This window comes from Zerene cesonia, chromosome 13 (assembly GCF_012273895.1).
Source record: "Zerene cesonia ecotype Mississippi chromosome 13, Zerene_cesonia_1.1, whole genome shotgun sequence".
NCBI classification, from domain to species: Eukaryota; Metazoa; Arthropoda; class Insecta; order Lepidoptera; family Pieridae; genus Zerene; species Zerene cesonia.
In genome coordinates this window covers 4468771-4490336 of record NC_052114.1, presented here as the reverse complement: position 1 = coordinate 4490336, position 21566 = coordinate 4468771, and the positions used below count along the sequence as shown (strand labels likewise).

Here is a 21566-nt window from a genome sequence, read left to right as displayed (position 1 = left end):
CTCCCCTGTCGAACCCTCCTCGACCCCCTCTCCCACCTCTATCGTTGAAACCACCTCGACCCCTAAATCCTCCTCGACCCTCGCGATTATTAAACGAACCCCGATTAAAACCGCCACGACCCCGGTTAGACCATCCCTTATTGCCATTTCCGGATTCATCGTCACCATTCTCTTCATCTTCATTTTCACCCTCCTGTGTTGGAGAGATAATATTTAAAACCAAGACAACCCTATGTATTTTATTTATAGTAATTGTATTTCTAAAGTAAATGCCCAAAATAGTAAGCCATGTGCTAAATAAAGTTTAATACATGGAGTTGCCTTGGCTCTTCAAATTTTAGGGCATTTACCTTGGCTTCAAATGAATTGTCTTTAAGTCTAGGATCCACTTCTACTTTTTCTGATACAACTCGCCTAAATGGCACTGGTTTATTATTTTTTTCATTTTCTTTGGGCGTAGACACTACATCTGTACCCTAAAATTGTATATTTAAAACAAATTAATTTCATCTTTGTCAAACATTAATTTTTGTGTTAAATGTACCAGTTGAAAAATTAATCTTTATTTTTCAAGTCAGTAGAAGTTATTATCAGCTTTACAGTATTCAAAAATATATGATTAACTTAAAAACATTAAGGATATATACAATGGAGTTTTTTAATAACGCGCGTACAAAATTATAATGATTTATACCTTAACAAAGTTACTGTAGGGTTTTTTTGCTGGTGTATCATTATCTCCATCTGAAGCTTTTCGTTTCTTGCCTTTTTTAAAACCATTTTCAGCCACCTGAAATTTTACATATAATTATTGTTAAATGCCAAGTAACAAGTGATGGTACTTGATTATTTATCTTAGTAATGAATGGTATAATTAATATGAAACTTTTTGTTTAGTTTTTAGACTAAGAACATTATTGGTTTTGTTGCTTACCTGTGATTCATTGTTTGCTTTTGTGGAAGGATTATCATCATCACTTTCATCTGAAGATGATTCAGAGGCATCCTGTTTCTTAGCTGGTGTATTTATAGATTTTGCAGGGGTAGCTGTGAGTTTAGGTATTTTAGCAGCCTTAGGCTTATCATCATCACTACTGTCATCACTGTCATCAGATGATGATTTTGTAGATTTTCCCTTAGCTGGTGTTGCAGCTGGTTTGGATTGAGCTGCAGGTTTAGCCTTTTCATTGTCACTGTTGTCACTATCATCAGATGATTCTTTTGGTTTCGGCTTTGCTGGTGTTGATTTCACAGCTTGCTTTTGAGCTGGCTTAGGCTTTTCATCTTCACTGCTGTCTGAATCTGAAGACGATTCTTTAGGTTTTGGTTTTGCGGGAGTTGCATTTTTCTTTGCTGGTGTAGCAGTTGCTTTAGCTGGCTGTTTTTGCGAAGCCTTTTTATCATCATCGTCACTACTGTCATCTGATGAGGTTTGTTTTGGTTTATTAAGAGCTGCTGTTGCACCTGCTTTTACATTTTTCTTTTGTGCTTTTTTGTTATCATCATCACTATCATCACTATCATCGGATGAAGATTCCTTGGCTTTAGATTTTGCAGTTGTTGGCGTAGGTTTAGCAGGAGTCGATTTAGGTGCCTGTTTTTGAGCTGTTTTTGGCTTATCGTCATCACTGCTATCATCACTGTCTTCTGAAGAAGACTTCTTTGCTGCTGGTTTTGCAGGTGTGGTAGCAAGTGTTGATTTTGCCTTTTTCTGAGTTGGTTTTTCATCTTCACTGCTATCACTGTCATCTGAGGATGATTGTTTACCAACAGCTACAGCTTTTGCCTGTGGTTTAGGTGCTGGCTTAGCAGGTGTAGCTTTTGGTGTTTGTTTTGGAGGTACTTTAGGCTTTTCATCTTCACTACTATCATCACTATCTTCTGATGATGACTTTTTTGCATTAGACTTAGCTGGTGTTGAAGCAGGTTTAGCAGGTGCAAGCTTAGGGGCTTGTTTTTGTACTGGTTTAGCCTTATCATCATCACTGCTGTCACTATCATCTGAGGAAGATTTAGCAACAGCATTTGCTTTGTTGGGTTTAGTAGGAGGGACTTTTGGAGCTTGTTTTTGAGCTGCCTTAGGTTTCTCATCTTCACTACTATCATCGCTATCTGAAGATGACTTTGCTGCTTTGGGCTTAGCAGGGGTTGAAACTGGTTTAGTTTGAGCGAGTTTTGGTGTTTGTTTCTGCACAGCTTTGGCCTTTTCATCATCACTGGAATCATCAGATGATGAATCTTTTGTCTGTTTTACTGGTGCCTTTGTTTGAATATTTTGTTGTGGCGGTTTTGGTTTTTCATCTTCAGAATCTGAACTGTCAGATGATTCTTGTTTTTTTGTTGGTTTTGGTGTATTATTTATTTGTGGTTTAACAGGTTGCTTCTTGGGCTGTGCAGTAGCATTATCTTCACTGCTATCTGAGTCATCAGAGGATTCTTCCTTTTTAGGTATGCCTTTTTTAGCATTAGCAGGGGTGGCCTATAATTTAAAGCATATCCTTTGAAATTTTTTACATATTACACAAAATTTGAATACTTTATGTTTAATAATCAGAGGTAGTGACGATAACAAAGAATTATCATAGAGCATCAATTACTTTAATTTACATCATTTTAAGATTTTGTAAGAATTTAAAAAATATGATTTAATTTGTGACATTTATATAACATACCTTTGATGGTAGTTTTCCATTGACTTGTGGGGTGCTTTTATTCGGTGCCTCATCTTCATCACTTGAATCATCAGAACTAAAATAATATAAATAAACAATTTTTTTAAGTATGAAAAATTTAATATACCACATTTAAACAGCCAACGTGTAAGTATTTTGTATGACATACAAAACTTTTTTTTATTTAAATTTCATATAGGAGATAAAAAAATGATAAAATACGCTTGGTTTATTAAATATATTACAACTCTCATATTTTCAATTAAAATATAATTGTGTATGGAGTTCCTAATTTACCTTTTTTATTACTATGTAAATACATAGATTCAAACACAGTATAAGCTTTATATAAAATCAACATCCATTTGATCAATATTCACATAGTAAGGATTGAACTTTTTGTGTATGGTTTTGTATATGCAGAAACCACAGGGCATAGGTAATTTACAAATATAATAAAATTGAATCATCAATAAATCTGTATGAACTGTCTGCATGATTTCCAAACAACTGCACAATATTGGATGAAAATTTTCATTTGTTTTTTAATGTCAGCATGATTCATTTGCTTGTATGACAAAAAAAACATAAAAGTAATAGAAAATATCAACCACGGCAAAATTATCATAAAAAAATTAATTAAATTAAAATAATTTAAAACTGTTCTCTTATTAATATCTTAAGTCTAAAATGCATATAAAAGTTGATATTATAGCTTAATCAAAAATATTAAATACTAGCAGGGATAGTTCATATTATACAGCCAACTCTCAGGGATCATGTACAGGTTTTTGAAATTGATGGAGTAACTCGTGAGATTAGCACATAGCACATTAGAAACAAAGGAACAAACGCTTCACATTGATATTATTTTTGGTGTATTTGTTTTGTTCGGCCAATGCATATTTAATAGGCCAGCCTAATTATCTAAATAAATTTTAGTGGCAAAGTGGTACAGTTAGTGTTTGTATTTTGGTGTTACAAGGAGCAACTTAAATCACTTAATTATTTATTAAGTCACTTTTATATTTTAATTTTAGAGAGCCTGCTTTTTTTTAATTTTACTATCAATACACTAAATTGGTACAGCCAATGTTATACCATGAGCTTCTATGTAAGGTGAACTTTGTATTTGTGTACATTATGGTTAAATACATTTATTTCTCTAAAGATTGCAATTAAATCACATTAATGTCAGTAATAATTGAGTATGTATGAATCTTTGATGTTTTAAAAAAAGAACACATTAAAATATTCAGTAACTTAAACTCAAATGTAACTAATACTCACATACACACAAACTTATAGTTAAAAGTAAAAAGTATTTAGGTTATAAAATTAAAAAATAAGCATGCTCCGAAATACTATAAAATATTACTTATGCCACTTAAAAAAATCTATATATACCTCTCTGCTGCTTTAGGGGTCTGTTTAGCCGGCGTGGTACTTTTTTTCAATTTTTTATACTCTGCAATGATGTCTAGAAGCGATGGTGAACTTGAAATAGATTTCTAAAACCAACAAAAATCTACAATTGGTACATATTTATATAATTTGAAATATAAATTATAGTATAAATTAGTATTTAACATATAAAATTTGAGATGAATATTACTAAGTAATATAAAATACTTTTTTTCGCTAAAATCTGCGAAAGCTAAAAGATAAAATTTAGATTGATAAATATTGAATAAATTAACACATAACATTTTAGAAAGATAAACATTAATAAAGGTTTAAGAAAGAAACCTAAGATTAAAAAAAAAAGAAATAACACGCGTGGCCATAATTATGTTGGAAACACACGTGGTCTGTACATGGTTAACTTACCGCTTTAGTCTTATTTTGAAATTTTTGTGCAAGTGCTTTGTCTACGTTTGTCAGAAATTGGTACACAATTCCTAGGGTTTCTTGGTAATCTTCAGAAGAATTCATTTCTAATTATTTCGCTATAAAAATATATATAACCGAGACCGGGGACGAGCAGCGGCCACACGGCTGCTTTGTCACAGATTAAAAGAAATATTCGATTGGACATTTCAATTTTCAAAATGATTTGAAGTATAGAAAAGTGTTTCCATACTAAATATTACCTTTTAGAATTAACCATAAGATGCAATTTTCACTTTAAATACCCAAACATTATTTGATTTCGGGACATTTAATGTGTTTTTAAGTTTCACATATAATAATTTAATGTGTTTGTTTTTTACGTTAACATTCTATTTACATATGTACTATGGTCTACCTGTGGAATAATCTTTGCTTTTTATTTTGTTTGCTTACTTATATTTATTTGTTCACATTAACGAGTATTTAATAGCACGATAATTATTGCTGATTTATTTGCAAATATATAAATATACAATAAATGAACCGGGTTTTGGATTTTGAATTTCATTCCTTTGTATATTATTTTGCCACTTTAACACAGAAGTCATTTAAATTTTATACTCTGTAGCCTCTGAATTGAAGAGACGAGCAAATAGTAATTAATCTGTGGAAGAGACATCACATAGATTTGAGAATTGAGATTTGAGTCTTGAGAACGATCATGTTTTCGTTATCATTTTTTATTTTGAGTTGAAATATCTTTGTAATTCCTCTATGTGACTACATCCATAGTTCATATGTTATTGAGGATTTATTGTATTTTTTTTTGGTGAAGTTGCTTGATTTATTATTAATTGAAAAGCTGATATGTTTCGTATTATTTGCTTTGTCAAATGTGAAAAGCATTATTATTTTATGGCATCGAGTAGTTATATAAAACTGTAAAAGTGAATTACCCAGTGCCATAATGCCCCTTCAACAAATAAACGTGAAGAATTCATCAGAAATTGAGAGTTGGGAATGGGGTGGTGGATGTGGCAAAGAAACAATTCGTGCAGGGTCTGGTAGTAGTCAAACATCTTGTAGTAATTCAAGTGGTGATATTTGCAGGATTTGTCATTGTGAAAGTGAAATACATAATCCTCTTTTAGCTCCATGCTATTGTTCTGGTAAGCTGCTTTCATAATATAATTAATATTTAGTCGAAATAACTTGTAGGTTCTGAAAAAAAAGAATTGAAGACAGAATTGGATAGCTTATTAAAATTACATTAGCATCATATTATATTTCATTATTATAATGCTAAGCAAGCCGAGGTGAGAGAATTACAGTACTTATATTTTTTATAGTGTGAAGGTCTTCTGCTATATAAGATAAAAGCTTAATTCTTTTGAATTTTTATAAGTACAGGTGCATTATTCTATAAATATATAAATTATTCATATTTATTAATATAATAGAATTGCCAAATGTTTTAATAAGCGTAAAAGTCGAAAAAGACTCAACCAATTCAGTTTAATTTTTTTACATGAGAAGTCTTAATGCAGGTCTTATGCAGAGACACATATTTCATACAATAGAAACACTATTAACTTTATTTATTGTATTTATTAAATTAGTAACTTATGATGCAACAAAAAGATTAAATAAATTAATATAATATGTTTTTGGGCAAATGTCTAACAAGATGTTGCCATATAGTCTTAACTAGGTACCCTATATAAAAATAAGCAGTTGGTATTTATTACATTTACATATATTTTTATTTCTTTTGACAAGTCTTAGGCAGCTTTTATTATATAGTATTATAGATTGTTTGAAATAAATGTTCATTAAATGTTACTGAAAGAGTAATTCACATTCAGAACAAGTATATGAACTAAAATAACCATATTTAAATTAATAATACATCACAAACACATGTACAGCTTCCTAATTTGTATAATAAGTACTTGAGTTGGCATGAGAATCACTGCATATGCAAAATAACATTGGTTTCTAGTGGATTTTAATAAATCCTTCTTAAACTTATTATCAATATTTTTAGTTTTTATGCCTCTTCTAATATCTCTATCAACATAAAACAATTAACAGATGATATATTCATCATATTAAAGTTTTGTGTTCAATATGTGCACTTGAAAATAATTAATTATTTGCCACTATAGGCAATGAATATTATAATATCTGTAATAAATAAATATTATTATTATACTTAATGTAACAACTCTTTATTGTTATTATAATAAATTGATTGTCCCATAAAGATGCCTGGAATAAAGTAACAAATAAATTACATATTTATTTTAAACACTATTGTGCTACCGACATAGTAAAATATACTTATATAATAAAAACATAACTTATGCTTTAAACATACAGCAAAGAAGGCAGCCGTATCACTTATAAGTGATTTCATTTTGTAGATGATCTAAGTATATATTAATAGAAGATCTAAGTATATATTAATAGATTATTTTTGCTTTAATAAATAGCCTTAATAATTTATGTTAAATATGATATTTGGTTATAAGCTGGTGTAAATTTTACTAGTGGATTGAATATACTGTGCTAATTTCAATGTATGAATATGGTTATTTGTTAAAATATTTTTTTTTTACTGAACTTGCATAAAAATGTATTCCTCCATATAATCAACCAATCATTAGCATTTATGTCATTTTAAAATAAGATGATTTTAAACTACAGAGGGTGGATGAATCCTCAATATTTTGAAAAAGCATAAAAAAATGCATACTCTGAGCTTGATCTTGTTTCGATTAATATTAAAAAAAACCTAAAAAGTTTGAAATCTTGTCAACTAGAGGGAACAACAATACAATAACAAAGAGTTAATTTTATTTTCAATTGATTGTTCAGAAAGAATTCACATTCATATTATATTTCATATATACTTCTGTATGAACTGTTGTTTTTTTTGTATAATGTTGAAAATTCCTTATTGAATGAGCAATGCTAGTATATTTTACATATTATGTTTTTTGCAGGCAGCTTGAAATATGTTCATCAAAGCTGTTTACAACAATGGTTGACAGCCTCGGAGACAAGATCATGTGAATTGTGTAAATTCAACTTTATTATGCACACAAAAATAAAGCCTTTCAGTGAGGTAGGTGTTAAAAGAATCGTATTATTGTGTAATTGTTGTAGAAATTTTTATCATACACTATGACAATATATAAATTTATTGGCTGTCCATCTGTGGCTTTGACCTATTTACTTTTTTACTAGGCATAAAGGAAATTCCTCCAAAGGAAAGTATTTAGTATTCTTTTTTTTTATGCAATAGTAGGCATTTGAACCACGCTCTACCACTCAACCACTGCCCATGAACAATTGCAAAGGTAGGCCCGCTGCAAATACGTGACGCGCTTTTAAGGAGTAGACTGGGGAGGGTGAAGAAGAAGATACGGGTCTCCGGTTCCTCCACTTACTGAACGATCTACTTACGACGATCTATGTACGACTTACGAGCGAAGCCGGGGCGAACTCACAATACCATATAAATTTAAAAAAAAAATCGATTTATAAAAATATTCATGACTTAAATTTAATTTTTAGTTTTATAGCATAGAAATGCTTTATAAATGATAAATTTTGAAAGAATAGAAAAACATTTTTTCCCCCTCGTGATCAAATTTTTTCTATTCTTTCAAAATTTATCAATATTCATGACTTTTAAATATCTTTTGATTATTTTCACTTATCCAGATTTATGTCTAAAACTTGGATTTGAGCAATTTTTTGCACTCATATAAATTACAACATATATCAAGGTGTTTTCAACACAGAATTCGTTATTCACTGCCCTATTGTTATTATGATACGATGTTCTTTTTATGATATACTTCTGCTCAGACATTCAATTCGAATTTTATTTATAAAAAAGTTATATTGATATAAATGTAGTATGTATGTTTAAATAAGTCATATGTAGCCTACATACGACATATTTATAAAACGGTTTTGATGTATTTTTTATACCAAAAATCGTCTATTATTGGAATATTTTTGATTGATGTATTTCAGAAACGACAGTTTTCTGATAAGCCGAAGTGTACGCAAACGAAGACGCGAGCGCAGAACTAATTTAAATACTTATTATTTTTGTGGCAACATAATTTGGGGTATATATATACTGATGGGATACAAAATAGATTATCTTAAAAAAAAGTAAAAAGATGTAAAAGATTCTTGTGATTACGAACGAGGATTGCGATAAATTTGTATGTTGCAAACGAATGATTCTCTTTCAGTGGAGGCTATTGGAGATGTCCGGTGTTGAGAGGCGGCGGCTCTGTTGCGCCGTGCTCTTTCACTGTGTGGCCGCGCTGTGCGTCATGTGGTCTCTCTTCGTACTCATAGAGCGCGCCGTTGAGGAGGTCAACAAGGGACAGATCGGTAATTCACTCTATATACGGACACGTATCCAATCCGACCGCATTGCTATTGAATGTATTATATCCACTTATATAACGGAGTGGAACGTTATTTAATTCATACAAGCAAATATAGGATATATATCAATATTCTATAGAGAGCTGTCTGACGACAAAACGGTATCGGTATTATTATTCGAATGCAAAAATAAAATGATATCTATAAAATAATTAGAAACAAGTTAATTCCGTTATGCTTCTCATTAAAATTTATATTTTGCCAGTTGGTACAGATAACAGATAATATGTATACGTAGGAATGTTTTGCGTTAGGTAACACATTACACCTATATTTTTCACCACCAAAGTAAAAAGAAGGACGATACAAGTTTAATGTCGCTGTCTGTCTTTGTATGTGTAATTTCGTAGCTCTCAAACGGATGGACCGATTTCGATGCGGTTTTTTTATTATTTGAAAGTCAGTATCCTTCTGGTAGATCTAAGTATATCATGTTTATGTTAGGTGCAATAAAAATCGGACAAAGGTGACCGCCAAAATGTCGGTTTAAATTTTGACTCCCACGATATGAGTATGAAATGAAGGGGCATGTCCAATAATACTCAACACATGCGCGAATTAAAAATTCAATATGGCCGACAGAACAAAATGCACGTTAATATCAGTATATATGCGGATAACAAAGAATGTTTTCTGCTATTATAATGTTATATTATGATTTCAGCATGGCCGTTTTGGACGAAATTAGTGGTGGTCGCAGTGGGTTTCACCGGCGGCGCTGTGTTTATGTACATCCAATGTCGACAATATTTACACCTTTGCAATCGATGGCGGGCTCATAATCGGTAAGCGTTAAGGAAATTCTAACAACTCTATTCATTCCATACCTATGAAATGTGCCTTTTATGAACCTAGTTTCCAAGTTAGTGCGATATAAAGTGAACGTAGGAATTACAATAATTAACATTCTAATCGTATTTTTAGAAACATACATTACCATTTATTTATACGATGGCGCGCAAAAGATCGTTATGCTATTCGAATTTTATTGTAATATTTTGTATTTATATAAATACTTATTTCTTGTACAATAAACGATTTCACACAACACAAGTTAAGGTCACTAACCATATTATACACGAATTTTGTAAGATCAAGGTTTTGTTGACGCAAATTATACTCGATCGCTTAAGTTCTAGAATATTGCAACAGATGATTTACAGTGCTACCAGTTGGCTTTGGGTGTGAGTCCGGTTTCGCTGTATACGAATTTTCTTATTGTGCAAAATGTTAATATTTTCGAATTTTATTCTTTATCTGTCTGCTATGTATTTAAAAGTTTTCTTTTTTAATTACCGGAGATTGATTCTTATAAGTAATTAAAATTTTGTAAAATCGTCTTGTTTGTAATTTGTATGCATTTTATCCGTCATTTATTGCAATTTAAAAAATTTGTGTTATATCTAACACGATAAGAAAATTACTAACAATGGGGTTCCATCAATATATAATATATTTTTTACTTGACTACTTTTAGTCAGTGTTGAAACTTCGTTGTAAAACATTATAGGAAGTTATAGTACTATATAGTTATGGTATATATATAGTTATGGTACATTAAATTTAAATTTTAAAAAAACGTTTTGCGGCCATCTTGAATTGGAGATTTGACGTAGTGTAGTTTAGTTTACTTGTCAGGTCCTTTCATTTCATATCCATATTTAGGATGGAGTTGTGAACTAAAAAACTCATCACCAAGAAAACAGATGATGTCTAAGAACACTTGCACATGAGTAACCATTAATACACAAAAAGAACAATTCAAATCGCCTCATCCGCAAGCTTGATGCTATAGACATACAGACAGACAGACAGGCACACATACAGACACGTCAAGTTACAGCACCCTTTAAGCGCCTGGGTTGATAAAATATAAACAATATAAATATTACAAAAATAATTGAATAACTTCCAACAAAATATCATTAAATCGTAACTGAAGTGTATTTTCCCACGATTTTTTTTTTTTTTTTTTTTTTTTTTTTTTTTTTTTTTTTTTTTTTTTTTATGTCACGGTCGGCAATGGAGCTGGTGGGACGCCTGATGGTAAGCGCTACCACCGCCCATGAACATTTGTAGAGGCGTAAAGTCGATTACAGATCCTACGCCTCCACAAATGGATTGCCGACTTTAAATTGGAAAGGGATTAAGAAAGGATTGGCGAGAGGAATAAAGGAAAGGACTAGGAAGGAGAAGGAAAAGGATATGGGCCTCCGGCTCCCCCACTCACCGAACGAAACACAGCAGAATGCTATTTCACGTCGGTCTTCTGTGGGGGTGTGGTACTTCCCCGGTGCGAGCTGGCCCAATTCGTGCCGAAGCGTGCTCGACTACCACATACACGTATTTTGTAAATAAATAATTATTAGCTCATAGTTAGGTACATTTTGTTTATCGCGACCTTCTGGATGATGTCGTCATCTGGATATTATTATATGCGTTAATACATTGAATAGATGTAGGGAATCCAGATCCAGATATATGTAATTCGTATCAATAAATGAAACGAGGCTATCGGAAATAAGCATAATATATGAAAATTAATTGTAAAATATCAAAACACGTAACCTTACATTTCGCAAGTTTACGATATCCACGAGTTTGATCATAATTAGAAAGCCAAGTTACGTTCATCAAGTGTTGTATCATCATTATAAATGTTTACGAATTCATCGAATTATGTTTTTATTTACCACTATCTTTCCGTCCGCGGTTTCATCCATGCTAAAGTTAGATAATCCCGTGATGTTCCCGTTCCCTTGAGATTTCCGGGATGACAACTATCCAGTAGGGATCCGAAGAAAATTAAAAGTATACCGATATAGAATAACAACATTATGGCTTTGCATACAATAGGTCGTCAAAATTATAATAATAATATGAGTTGTTTACAATATTTGCATTGATATACAATTATGAATTTCCGTACATAAATATAACTGTTGTGTCATGCTTATCTCAATGTAATCGTAATGTTATGTCTAGAAATCCCTCTCATTGTGATATTTGGAAATATTCTTTAGAAATAACTATGGAAAAATATACAAATTAAAAAAAAGAACTCGGTTTTACGGTCTCGTTTGTATGAAAATGTATAATTTATAATATAATCATATAATTTGTTGATTAAATAATGTGATAATCATTTTGCATATATTATTTTTACATTGTATTATAATTATATGTATATTAATCTGTTAGGTCAGTCGTCTGGTAGTTTTTTCTAGATATTACCAGGAGGTTTTTTAAATTTCCAAATTCTCTTTTCAAATTTCTTCTTTACCACCTTGTGTTATTTTTCGGTCGCGCGTAATATATTTTCGGCGATATATTTTAATGAGTAAAATATACTATGTATATAAGTGAAATAAATAAAAAAGTCAACTATATTTATAGTCTCACATTTTTAGTAACATCTGTATTTAAAGATATTTGCCTAATAAATTTATTCGTGAAATAGATATCAAATCTTGTACGACATTATTTCTCCAATATTGTGGCGTGAGCGGAAAAGACGAGGTGGAAGTGTGGATATCCGAAAAGACACAATTCAAAATCTACGAACCTAAACCCATTTTCTTAACCATATAATTGATCCGTGATAAAATTTAAAATTGAAAAATTAGATTAGTTAATAATTATCGGATAAGCAATAAATAATTTGATGTAAAATAATAAATTTCGTGTGAGGTGTTTTTGTTTATCTAGCCTCCAAGCACGTAAATTGTACAGGCACGAAGTGTACGTGATCAAAATTCGTTTACAACATCTAATTACAACTAATCGATAAATTATCATTGATTCATCAATTCATTGATATTACATCATAACAGAAGACTCTTTATTTGAATTGATTGTTGTTTTTAAAACACCGCCTTCATTTCGAAAACAATAATTCGGTTGCTATCGGGAAGTTTTTATTTATCTTAATCTTACAAATTATCAAAAACATGATGATTAAGTTCGTGAAGAATAAAATAAAGATACTATTGACGCCTATTGAATATTTGCATAAATAGCATATAGACATTGCTATTTGCATAGCTAATATGAGTATAGAAATTACCGAGTGATGTCCTTGGCATTGGTTATAAGATATATGTAGTAACCAAGATTAAAAAATTTATTTAATTATTTGGAAAAAGTAATTATAATTATAATTTATCCAAGCAAACATGGTTAATCAATATGGATTTTTAAGATCATCCTTAATAATTCTATCATTTTAAGTTAATTGTGAAACTACGGATAAATTGAGTGTGGATGTATATACATTATGTTAAAGTTGTGTAAAGTACGCCAAGGTTGTATTGGCGAATGAATAACATTGTAGGAAGACCTTACTCACTATTCAATGCTAAAGATATTCCTCGTTTGTGTTAAAAACAAGCTCTAATCTGAATTTAACGACTTAAAGACGTAGATGTTCTTAATTGTATGCACTAGATTTATTATTTTGAAATGTCACATCAGCAAGTATTTCCACAGCGAAAATGGCCATTTAATTTTAATGTCATTTTTATTAAGAGGGTAGAATAAATTAAAGCTGTTATTACAAAATTGTTTCTATTTTATATACTTACCTATAAAAGATTAAAAAAAATATTTTATAAAAGTAAGTACCTAAGTATGTTAGAGAGATTTCATCATCTCACCATCATCGTCGTCATCATCATCATCATCATCATCATCATCATCATCATCATCATCATCATTTAGTTTTAATTCGATCTGAATCGGTTAAAAATACCTCGATGTGGCAAATTCAAATTTAGAATTTCCAGAATCCTTGAATGCATTTTTTTTTATTAAAAAAAAATAGATATATGTATGTTTCTTTGAATTAAATTTTACATCTAAATGTAATTTAATGATTAATTCTCTGATATGACTTAGTTGTTATAGAATGTGTGATATCATTCAATATGAAGCATAAAAAACTTACTGTAAAAGCCATTTAGTAACAAGTAACCCGATAAACCTTTAATATCAATGAAATGCTTTTATTTTAACAGCTTACATACTGATATGAAATTTCTGCACTAGAATATTAACCTATGTTAATGAACTTAATCATATGAATTAATATGCAAACCAACGAGTTGCGTGCATCACATCGTAATAAATGGCCGGTCTCAAACGCACGCTCGCACATTCCAGTATACTGCTGATCCAGAACGCGCCGGAGAAGCTGCCGATCGCCGCGTCGCCGCCGCTGCGCTGCAAGCGGCGCGAGCGCAGCACGCGCGGGCAGGTGGTCGCGAACATCGAGCCGCCGCCGCCGCCCGTCGCCTACCACGAGGAGGACGAGAGCGGCGGCTTCGAGACTTATAGGTAACTGACTATTCGAGATTCGCTCGCGTACATCTGCGGTAGTAGGTAAACAGTCTGTGATTCTCGATACGGATGTAGCTTTCGAGTCGAATAATTTTTATAAATTTTTCGGGTGGTTTTTGTGTTATGTCGTAACGAACAAGAAATCAAATGGTTTTTTCGGTGTGTATTTATTGGTAGAGATTAGTTGGATCTTGTAATTATTCATCACAAACGTTATAGAAAAATATTGCCTTTCCTGATGTATTATTATGAAAATCTTACGATCCTCCTCTACGTCTATTCATTCATATTGCTATTAATAACTGTTCTATGAGTACGAGGTTGAATTCTTATTAAACTTCGTATATTTTGTACAGTTTTCACTGTTTGCCATGTGCATGTTGACTCATTACGCTTTTTATGAGCGTTGTATACATGACAAATGTAATTTATTTGTAAATTCAATGTGCTGTTATTTTTATAACAAACTTACCATTCGCGGCTTTACTTCAGTGGACATAGCTATTTTTGCTTTCGGTTTTGCAATAGAATCCTGATATTTTATTTTATTATATGCCACGTATAATTGCCACTACCTCTTAATTCATGCACTAAAAGCTCTTTAAAATGAATTCAGCTCTTATCGTCATCTCTAGAGGATCAGAGTGATAACCAGACATTTAAAAAAGGTTCTTTATGCCTCCTATATTATGTAGCAATATCATGTAGAGAGAATATAGTTCTTTTTTTAAGAATTTATATGACTTTTACTGAATTAATGTGTAATCAATAATTTTTGTGTTATTTTTCTTTAAACAAGGAACTAAACCGACATCAAACTAGACCAAATTCAAATGAAAGCACACAAAAATATATTTTAACAAAAAAAAGGAGGATCTCAATTGGACAGATTTTTATGTGTTTATTACCTCAAAACTTTAAATGTGTAAACCTGTTTTGATGATTCTTTTTTTTATTTAAAAGGTTGTGACCTTCCAAAAAAAAACAAATTTCCTTTTTTCTAAAGTTGCTTGAAAATGGTACATTAACATTTAACTCTTATACATGAAGCCCCATTGTATGCAATAGAAAAATGGCTTAAATTTCAGGGGCAATCCTCATAGGAGACTGTCCGCGCTGAACGAGGACCGGCTGCGTGTGGAGCCGCACGAAGAGGCGCGGCGCTACTCCGACACGCGGCTCGCGCAGCCCGCAGCAGCCGCCGCAGCAGCCGCCGCCGCCGAGGACGCCGCGCAGCCCGCCACTGAGGTAGGGTAGACCCGTCTTATGTGAGTTCGCCGATTCTTTTTATGTAGATTCAATCGAGGTAATTGTGAACAGAGGTGGGTTGGAAAAATATCCTTATAATTTTTCTTAATCTTAAATCTAATAAATTTTCATACATATCTTATAAAGATAAAAATTTGGTAAATAGAAAAAGTGAAGTTTTTAATATAGTTAACAGTTTATTGAGATTTGTTTCCAATTAGCCCTGTTTCTAATGACCCTGCTTGTCTGTATAGTTTTAAGATTGAGCTGGCTCTGTTAGAGATGCATGTTTTATTAACCATCTTTCTAGAATCTGTGTAAGCTAAATTACTAAAATTAAATTTCAAGCGTTTCAAATTCAAGTGATAACAGGCTGAATTACTATGTAATTGTAATTATTGATTCAGATCAGTTTATTTATAGCCCAATTAATGTTTATTTATTTCAAAAACGAATTATACTATAGAATGCGCTAGTTGAAAATTCTTGTATACCCTTATCATTCTGTTTTGCTTTCTGCTGCTCACCAACATACACATACATGGATTATACAATAGCATAGCTTGTTGTAGTCATAGGAAAAAAATAGACAGTCCGACATTCTATGATAGACAGGCAGACAGAGTTACCCTCGCTTTTATAATATAAGTAGGGACTAGCTGCGACTTTGTTCGCATTTGTTAATGAATACTTAGATTGACTTTCACCCCTCCCTCGATTCCGGGATGAAAAGTAAGTAACATCCGTCTCCGAGAGTAGGCGCTATAACATTACCGAGTTGCAGCAAAATCCGTTCTGTAGTTTTTGCGTGATTCTCATTCGAGATATAAAAAGACATATAGACAAAATTTTTTAAATTGCATTTTATACTTCACAAATATCGACAATAAAGCGATCTACAAAAAAAAAAAAAAAATCTAAATATCTTCAATGTACAGAATTTGACCCTGACCATTTTTATTATAGTATAGATTATACGAGTGTAACATAGAGCACGTTGTCGGCAGGCGGGCGTGTACCACATAACGGTGGACCCGCTGGAGGCGGACATCCGGTCGCTGCTGGCGCTGGAGGCGCGGCGCGAGGCGCGCGCGGCCCGCTCGCTGCCCAACCTGCGCGCCAGCCGCGAGAGCCTGCTGCCCGCGCCGCCGCCGCGCGCGCGCCCGCCCTCCTGAGCCCGCCCCGCGCCGCTCACCCTCTACCTGGACGACAACGTCTACTAGCGGGGCCCGACCCACCGCCGTGTCAACCGCCCCTAGCGGCCCAAGTGGACTGTGTGCGCTCAATTGTGGGAACCAGCCATAGTGACGGATACTTTTGGCCTGTGTCCCGTAATAGTGTGAATTAAACATAGTGGCTGTTTGACCATATGAAATAACCAGTAGGTCGAATAAGGGTCTATAACAGTGTAAAGTGTGAATTTTAAGTTGTGAACTGTGTATCTATGAAGAGATATAATAGAGTCTGTAGACACTAGCAAGTGTGAAGTAGTTAAATGACCACTGCAAGGGAAGGAGCTTCGAAGACTGTTGTGTTATATGAAGGAGGTGGACTATGGAGTCTAATATAACCATAGTTATTAATAGAGTGGACATGAATGAAGTTAACTCGCTGTGTGCCAATGTAGTGATACATCAACACAACATGCCATACCAATATTGCAATTATAGATCAGAAACTGTAGACTGGAAGCAAACTTGGTTGATCACACACCAAATTTACAGTTACTGTTACAAGGAACTGCCTTTCTGAAAGCTCTGAGAACAATATGTCTGGATAAAAAAAAATAAAGGCAAGAATATATACTGAAATTGATTGAATGGTAATTTTCAAGGTGAATAAAGAACTGTTAGTGCTAGATTTGGTCTGAATTTATATCATAATAGTACTCGATCGATATCTTATTAGACTGGAACTAAAAAATGAGGCCTAGAAACGAGAATGAAAATGAAGTTACAGTAATTAACGAACATTAAACAGAAAAAGGCCATAGTGTTGGGCAATGTTTGGTCTGCTGCCGGTGTAGAGATATACGTACAGATATATCTACTTCATCATCTATTAATATGGAGAGATAACTTGAAACAATCATAACAAGGATATTCTAAGGACATCTGTGTATGCACTACAACCAAAGAGTAATCAGACTGTATTAAGAAAGTAGCGTAACGAAAATATGTTGCTAACTTCAGTCCAAAAGGTTACATCTATCCTCCAGTATAAGTGTCAAAGTGGTCAAATTTGTGTTCTTGCGGAATGACTGTAGTGTAATCGATTGTCATTCGCTTAGTGTGTACCATACACTAGAGGATATGAGAATAGTTTGATTATTCTCAAGTTACAAATAAGTTTTATAAATTTTTGTTGCTCTACAGTAAACATTAGAAATAACATGATTTTTCATATAAAAAAGTTTGTCTGTGGCTATTTATAATGAAATGCTTAGTAGCACTATGCAAAATCTTGTGTCCTAAACAAAATATACATAACAATGTGCTGTTTTGTGCAATATTATAACTGATTTTATGCTAAATTTGTATTAATCATGCCTAGTTTGATTTAGCTGATTTTAATAATGAAGATATAGCGTATAGGTTTTTACAACCATCATTACCGAAAGCTGTATGGGGTGTTTGTTGTGTTTATTATTGTTACATGTTCTCTGATATACATAAAGATTATCAAAATAAAAAATAAAAAATGTTTTCCTTTAAAAATTACTGAAATTACAGAGATGTGAAAATTTACAGCATGATAAAGTATCCTGCTGTATGTACACTGTGCAAACTGTAAATCTATTTACAGTTTTTTACTATCTACAATTATGAAGTAAAACAGTTCCTTGATTTTATTCTAACTATTTCAAAAATATACTTAAGGCATAGGCATACTTTTTTTTTACATCATAGTGGGCATGGGGCTGGTGGTTCGCCTAATGGTAAGTGATCTAATCTGCCCATGAACATTTGCAGAGGTAGTTCCGATCTTCCGTTGGGGTGTGGTAATTCCACGGGACAGTTGGTCCAAATCTCACTGAAGCGTGCTCGACGAGCACACGAGGAAAATATGTTTTTATAATATTGATGAATATTTAACGAAGGATCATTTTTGTGGAAATAAAAAGGTTATGGACATGTAATAATAATAAAATATAATTTTGAAGAAATTGAATCATAGTGGTATATAGAAGACAATAATCAGGTAAATTTATAAAAAAAAAATGCATTTGGTAATGATGGTTTATAAATAATTATGGAATAATTATGTTCTTCTATATTTTGTTTTTTAAATTCAACAATAAAAAAAATATCTTACTAATATTACATTGATGTATATCTATTTCCTTAAAAACTTACAACTTAGCCACGAAAGTAAATGAACAGTGTTTTTAGTTGATGTGCCATTTTTCATCATTCATATTACAATGAACTATCACATATACATATAAATTAGTCATGTGTATAGGATTTAGTGAATGTAAATATTTTGTGTAATATACAATAATAATGATAGACATGTGCCCCATTTTTTTAAGTATGTGTATCCGGGCATTGAGAAAGTTTTGCTTGTAAAAATTTGTATTGGCGTCGCAAGTACTTAGCAATATATAAAGTTTGGTCTACTTAATTTTCGAAGGTTGAATTCATTTGCAATTTATTTCATCTCGCATTTATGTCATGTTCCTCGTTACGAAAAGTCCGTCCTCATCACAAAAGTAATAATATTTTTTATAATTCTGCAAAAACTTAATGGTTTGTTTATTTTTGATTTTATCATATAAGTCATACTTCTCTCTACAATCATCTATGTAATAGTAATACATCTAGTTCAAACTAGATAAGTCCAATAATGGAAAATTGTATTAAGGATGGATTCTCAAAACACTTAGGTATCGGACGTTTTTCGTAAGAACTTCCAGTGGTCGTGAGTGACAAAATAAAATAACACTTAATATCACACGGAAAACATGTACATCAGCTTTTTTTCGGGTTTATTTTTAACATTTTCGTGAACATATTCCCCATGTTTTGAAGATATTATATCAAGGGTATTTTTGAGAAACAGCATTATGTAAATAATAACAGAAAAATAGTTCAGGAGTAGGCAATTTTGAGTGTAACATCAACATAGGAACAGATAGTATCAAAATTTTCAACAAAAGATTTACCGTTATTCGGAGAAAGTAATCTATTTGTAGCAATCGTTTGTTTTGTTCGATACCGCAATATAGCTTATTTTTGTCGGAGTTGAGAATGCATCCTTAAACCGATATTCTATAATCGTTTTGCGATCAATTGTGTTAATTTTTTACATTAATATTGATTGTTTTTGAGATTTTGGCATAAACTTTTTATTTTATTACATGAACAGTTAATTGCATGCTTATTTAATCTCTGTCCAAATAGAATCTCACTAAGTATGTATCTTCCCGTCCTCTTGATCTCTTGTTTTTTCTCTAGTAGATCTATTTTGTTTACTGGGTTACTTGTATAATTTTTTCCTGACATTGCTTCAACTTTTTGGTTAGGATAATACACATTTTGTGTATTCAAGTTTAAGTTTCATATTGTTACAAAGAATTTACTTTGGAAGTAATAAACTTTTAAATTATATGTAAAATACTATTGATATTGTATATTTTCATTACGTATGTACTATGTATGCATACATGAATTTAAAGCTTTCTTATATCATTACAATATAATTATTACTATTACTATGTGTGTTCTTGACATTTGCCTATAAAGAAATGTATGTATAGAATAATATGTATATATAATGAACTTACTGTAAGTCCTATAATTGTTAACCTTACCAATCTAGATTTTGGCTTGATATGTTACTCTTTTAATTAATATTTAGCTACATTTTTAGTTTGTTCATATTATCTATTGGTAAATAATAGTAATTGTGAATGTCCATGAAATCATGTCTAGGTAAGTTATTAATGTAACACCTTTAATATGTTATCTGTAGATAGGTGAAAAAAAAAGATTTGACATTTGGTGCTAAAGTATCAAGGCTCTGTTCGCAACATTGGACGAAAGTTTAATACCATCATAACATAATAAATCCAGGTGGCCATGCCTATTTCATCTACATTTTAAACCAATTCTAAAAGCTAACATAATGTAAAATAGACTATTTCGAGACAAATGGGCAATTCAATATTTCTTTTTCAGGTTTCAGTATTAAAATAGTTTGTGTTGGATATAGAATATTTGCATTTAACCTTTGCTAAAGTATAAATGACTTATTAAAATTATGTAAATACTGGATTAGCATTGAGTCTGATTCGAAAGAAGTCTGAAAAAAATTAAACTTAAGTAAAATGCACAAAAATTGAACACTGTCCGTTATTATAGCCAACGAATCGCTTTTCATTCGCAAAGAGCATCGATATGATAAACTTTTATCGTCTATATCGCTGACATATCGGTATCGCGTTGATGAAAATAGGCTCTCGAGAATTCACCTTCAAGTAAAATTCGGTGTTTGAATTTTAAATGTTACTGCATATCACGTAAACACTTTTGTCGTGTTACTTGTACTAATGTAAATAATTGCTTCCGAATATAAAAGTTGGAAATAAATATCATTGCATCTATCTTAGTATTGTTGTTTCACGTATACGTACCCCCTTTATTATGTTTTTTTTTTCATCTATAATTGTATTGTGCCTTATTTTCTAATTGTGATATTTCTACTTTATCAAATTTTCTTTTTTCTTTGAGATTATCATTGGTTTGTGTTGTGTTAATCAATTTTGCAATACTGATGCATTTCTGTATAACTTATGTTCGTAAGCGATTTTTTGCTCAAAATTAGATTTTTTCCTTGCGATCCGTGTGTACTTATAGTTCATGAAATTTGTAAGACTGTTTTTATTTTATTATGTGAAAAATGTTATCTCCAAATTATAAATATAAGTTATTTTCAGATGAATGAAGTTTTATTTTGTTATGAAGGGGTATGAAATAAGTAACCAGTTAGATA

General features: G+C 31.8%; 2 protein-coding genes across 3 annotated transcripts in view; one reads left to right on the top strand and one right to left on the bottom strand.

The window, feature by feature from the left end:
* LOC119831090 (nucleolar protein dao-5) overlaps nt 1-4698 on the bottom strand; it is a 6817-nt gene extending 2119 nt beyond the window's left edge. The window contains exons 1-6 of one of the 2 annotated variants that reach the window (XM_038354336.1): nt 4503-4698; nt 4080-4183; nt 2673-2748; nt 935-2479; nt 695-790; nt 351-476 (exon numbers count right to left, since the gene is read on the bottom strand). In XM_038354336.1, the coding sequence (XP_038210264.1) occupies nt 351-476; nt 695-790; nt 935-2479; nt 2673-2748; nt 4080-4183; nt 4503-4607 (2052 nt within the window). In that variant the 5' untranslated portion in view covers nt 4608-4698. Of the gene's footprint in view, nt 1-2; nt 194-350; nt 477-694; nt 791-934; nt 2480-2672; nt 2749-4079; nt 4184-4502 lie in introns of both variants that reach the window. The other variant, XM_038354337.1, reaches the window with a different exon arrangement.
* A 485-nt stretch (nt 4699-5183) lies between these two features.
* On the top strand, nt 5184-21511 carry LOC119831018 (E3 ubiquitin-protein ligase MARCHF8-like). Its single transcript, XM_038354218.1, has 7 exons — nt 5184-5674; nt 7514-7635; nt 8783-8927; nt 9649-9769; nt 14145-14318; nt 15410-15569; nt 16577-21511. Exons 1-7 carry the CDS (start codon nt 5473-5475, stop codon nt 16742-16744), a joined length of 1092 nt encoding a protein of 363 aa, XP_038210146.1. The 5' UTR covers nt 5184-5472; the 3' UTR covers nt 16745-21511.
* Nucleotides 21512-21566: the final 55 nt, after the last annotated feature.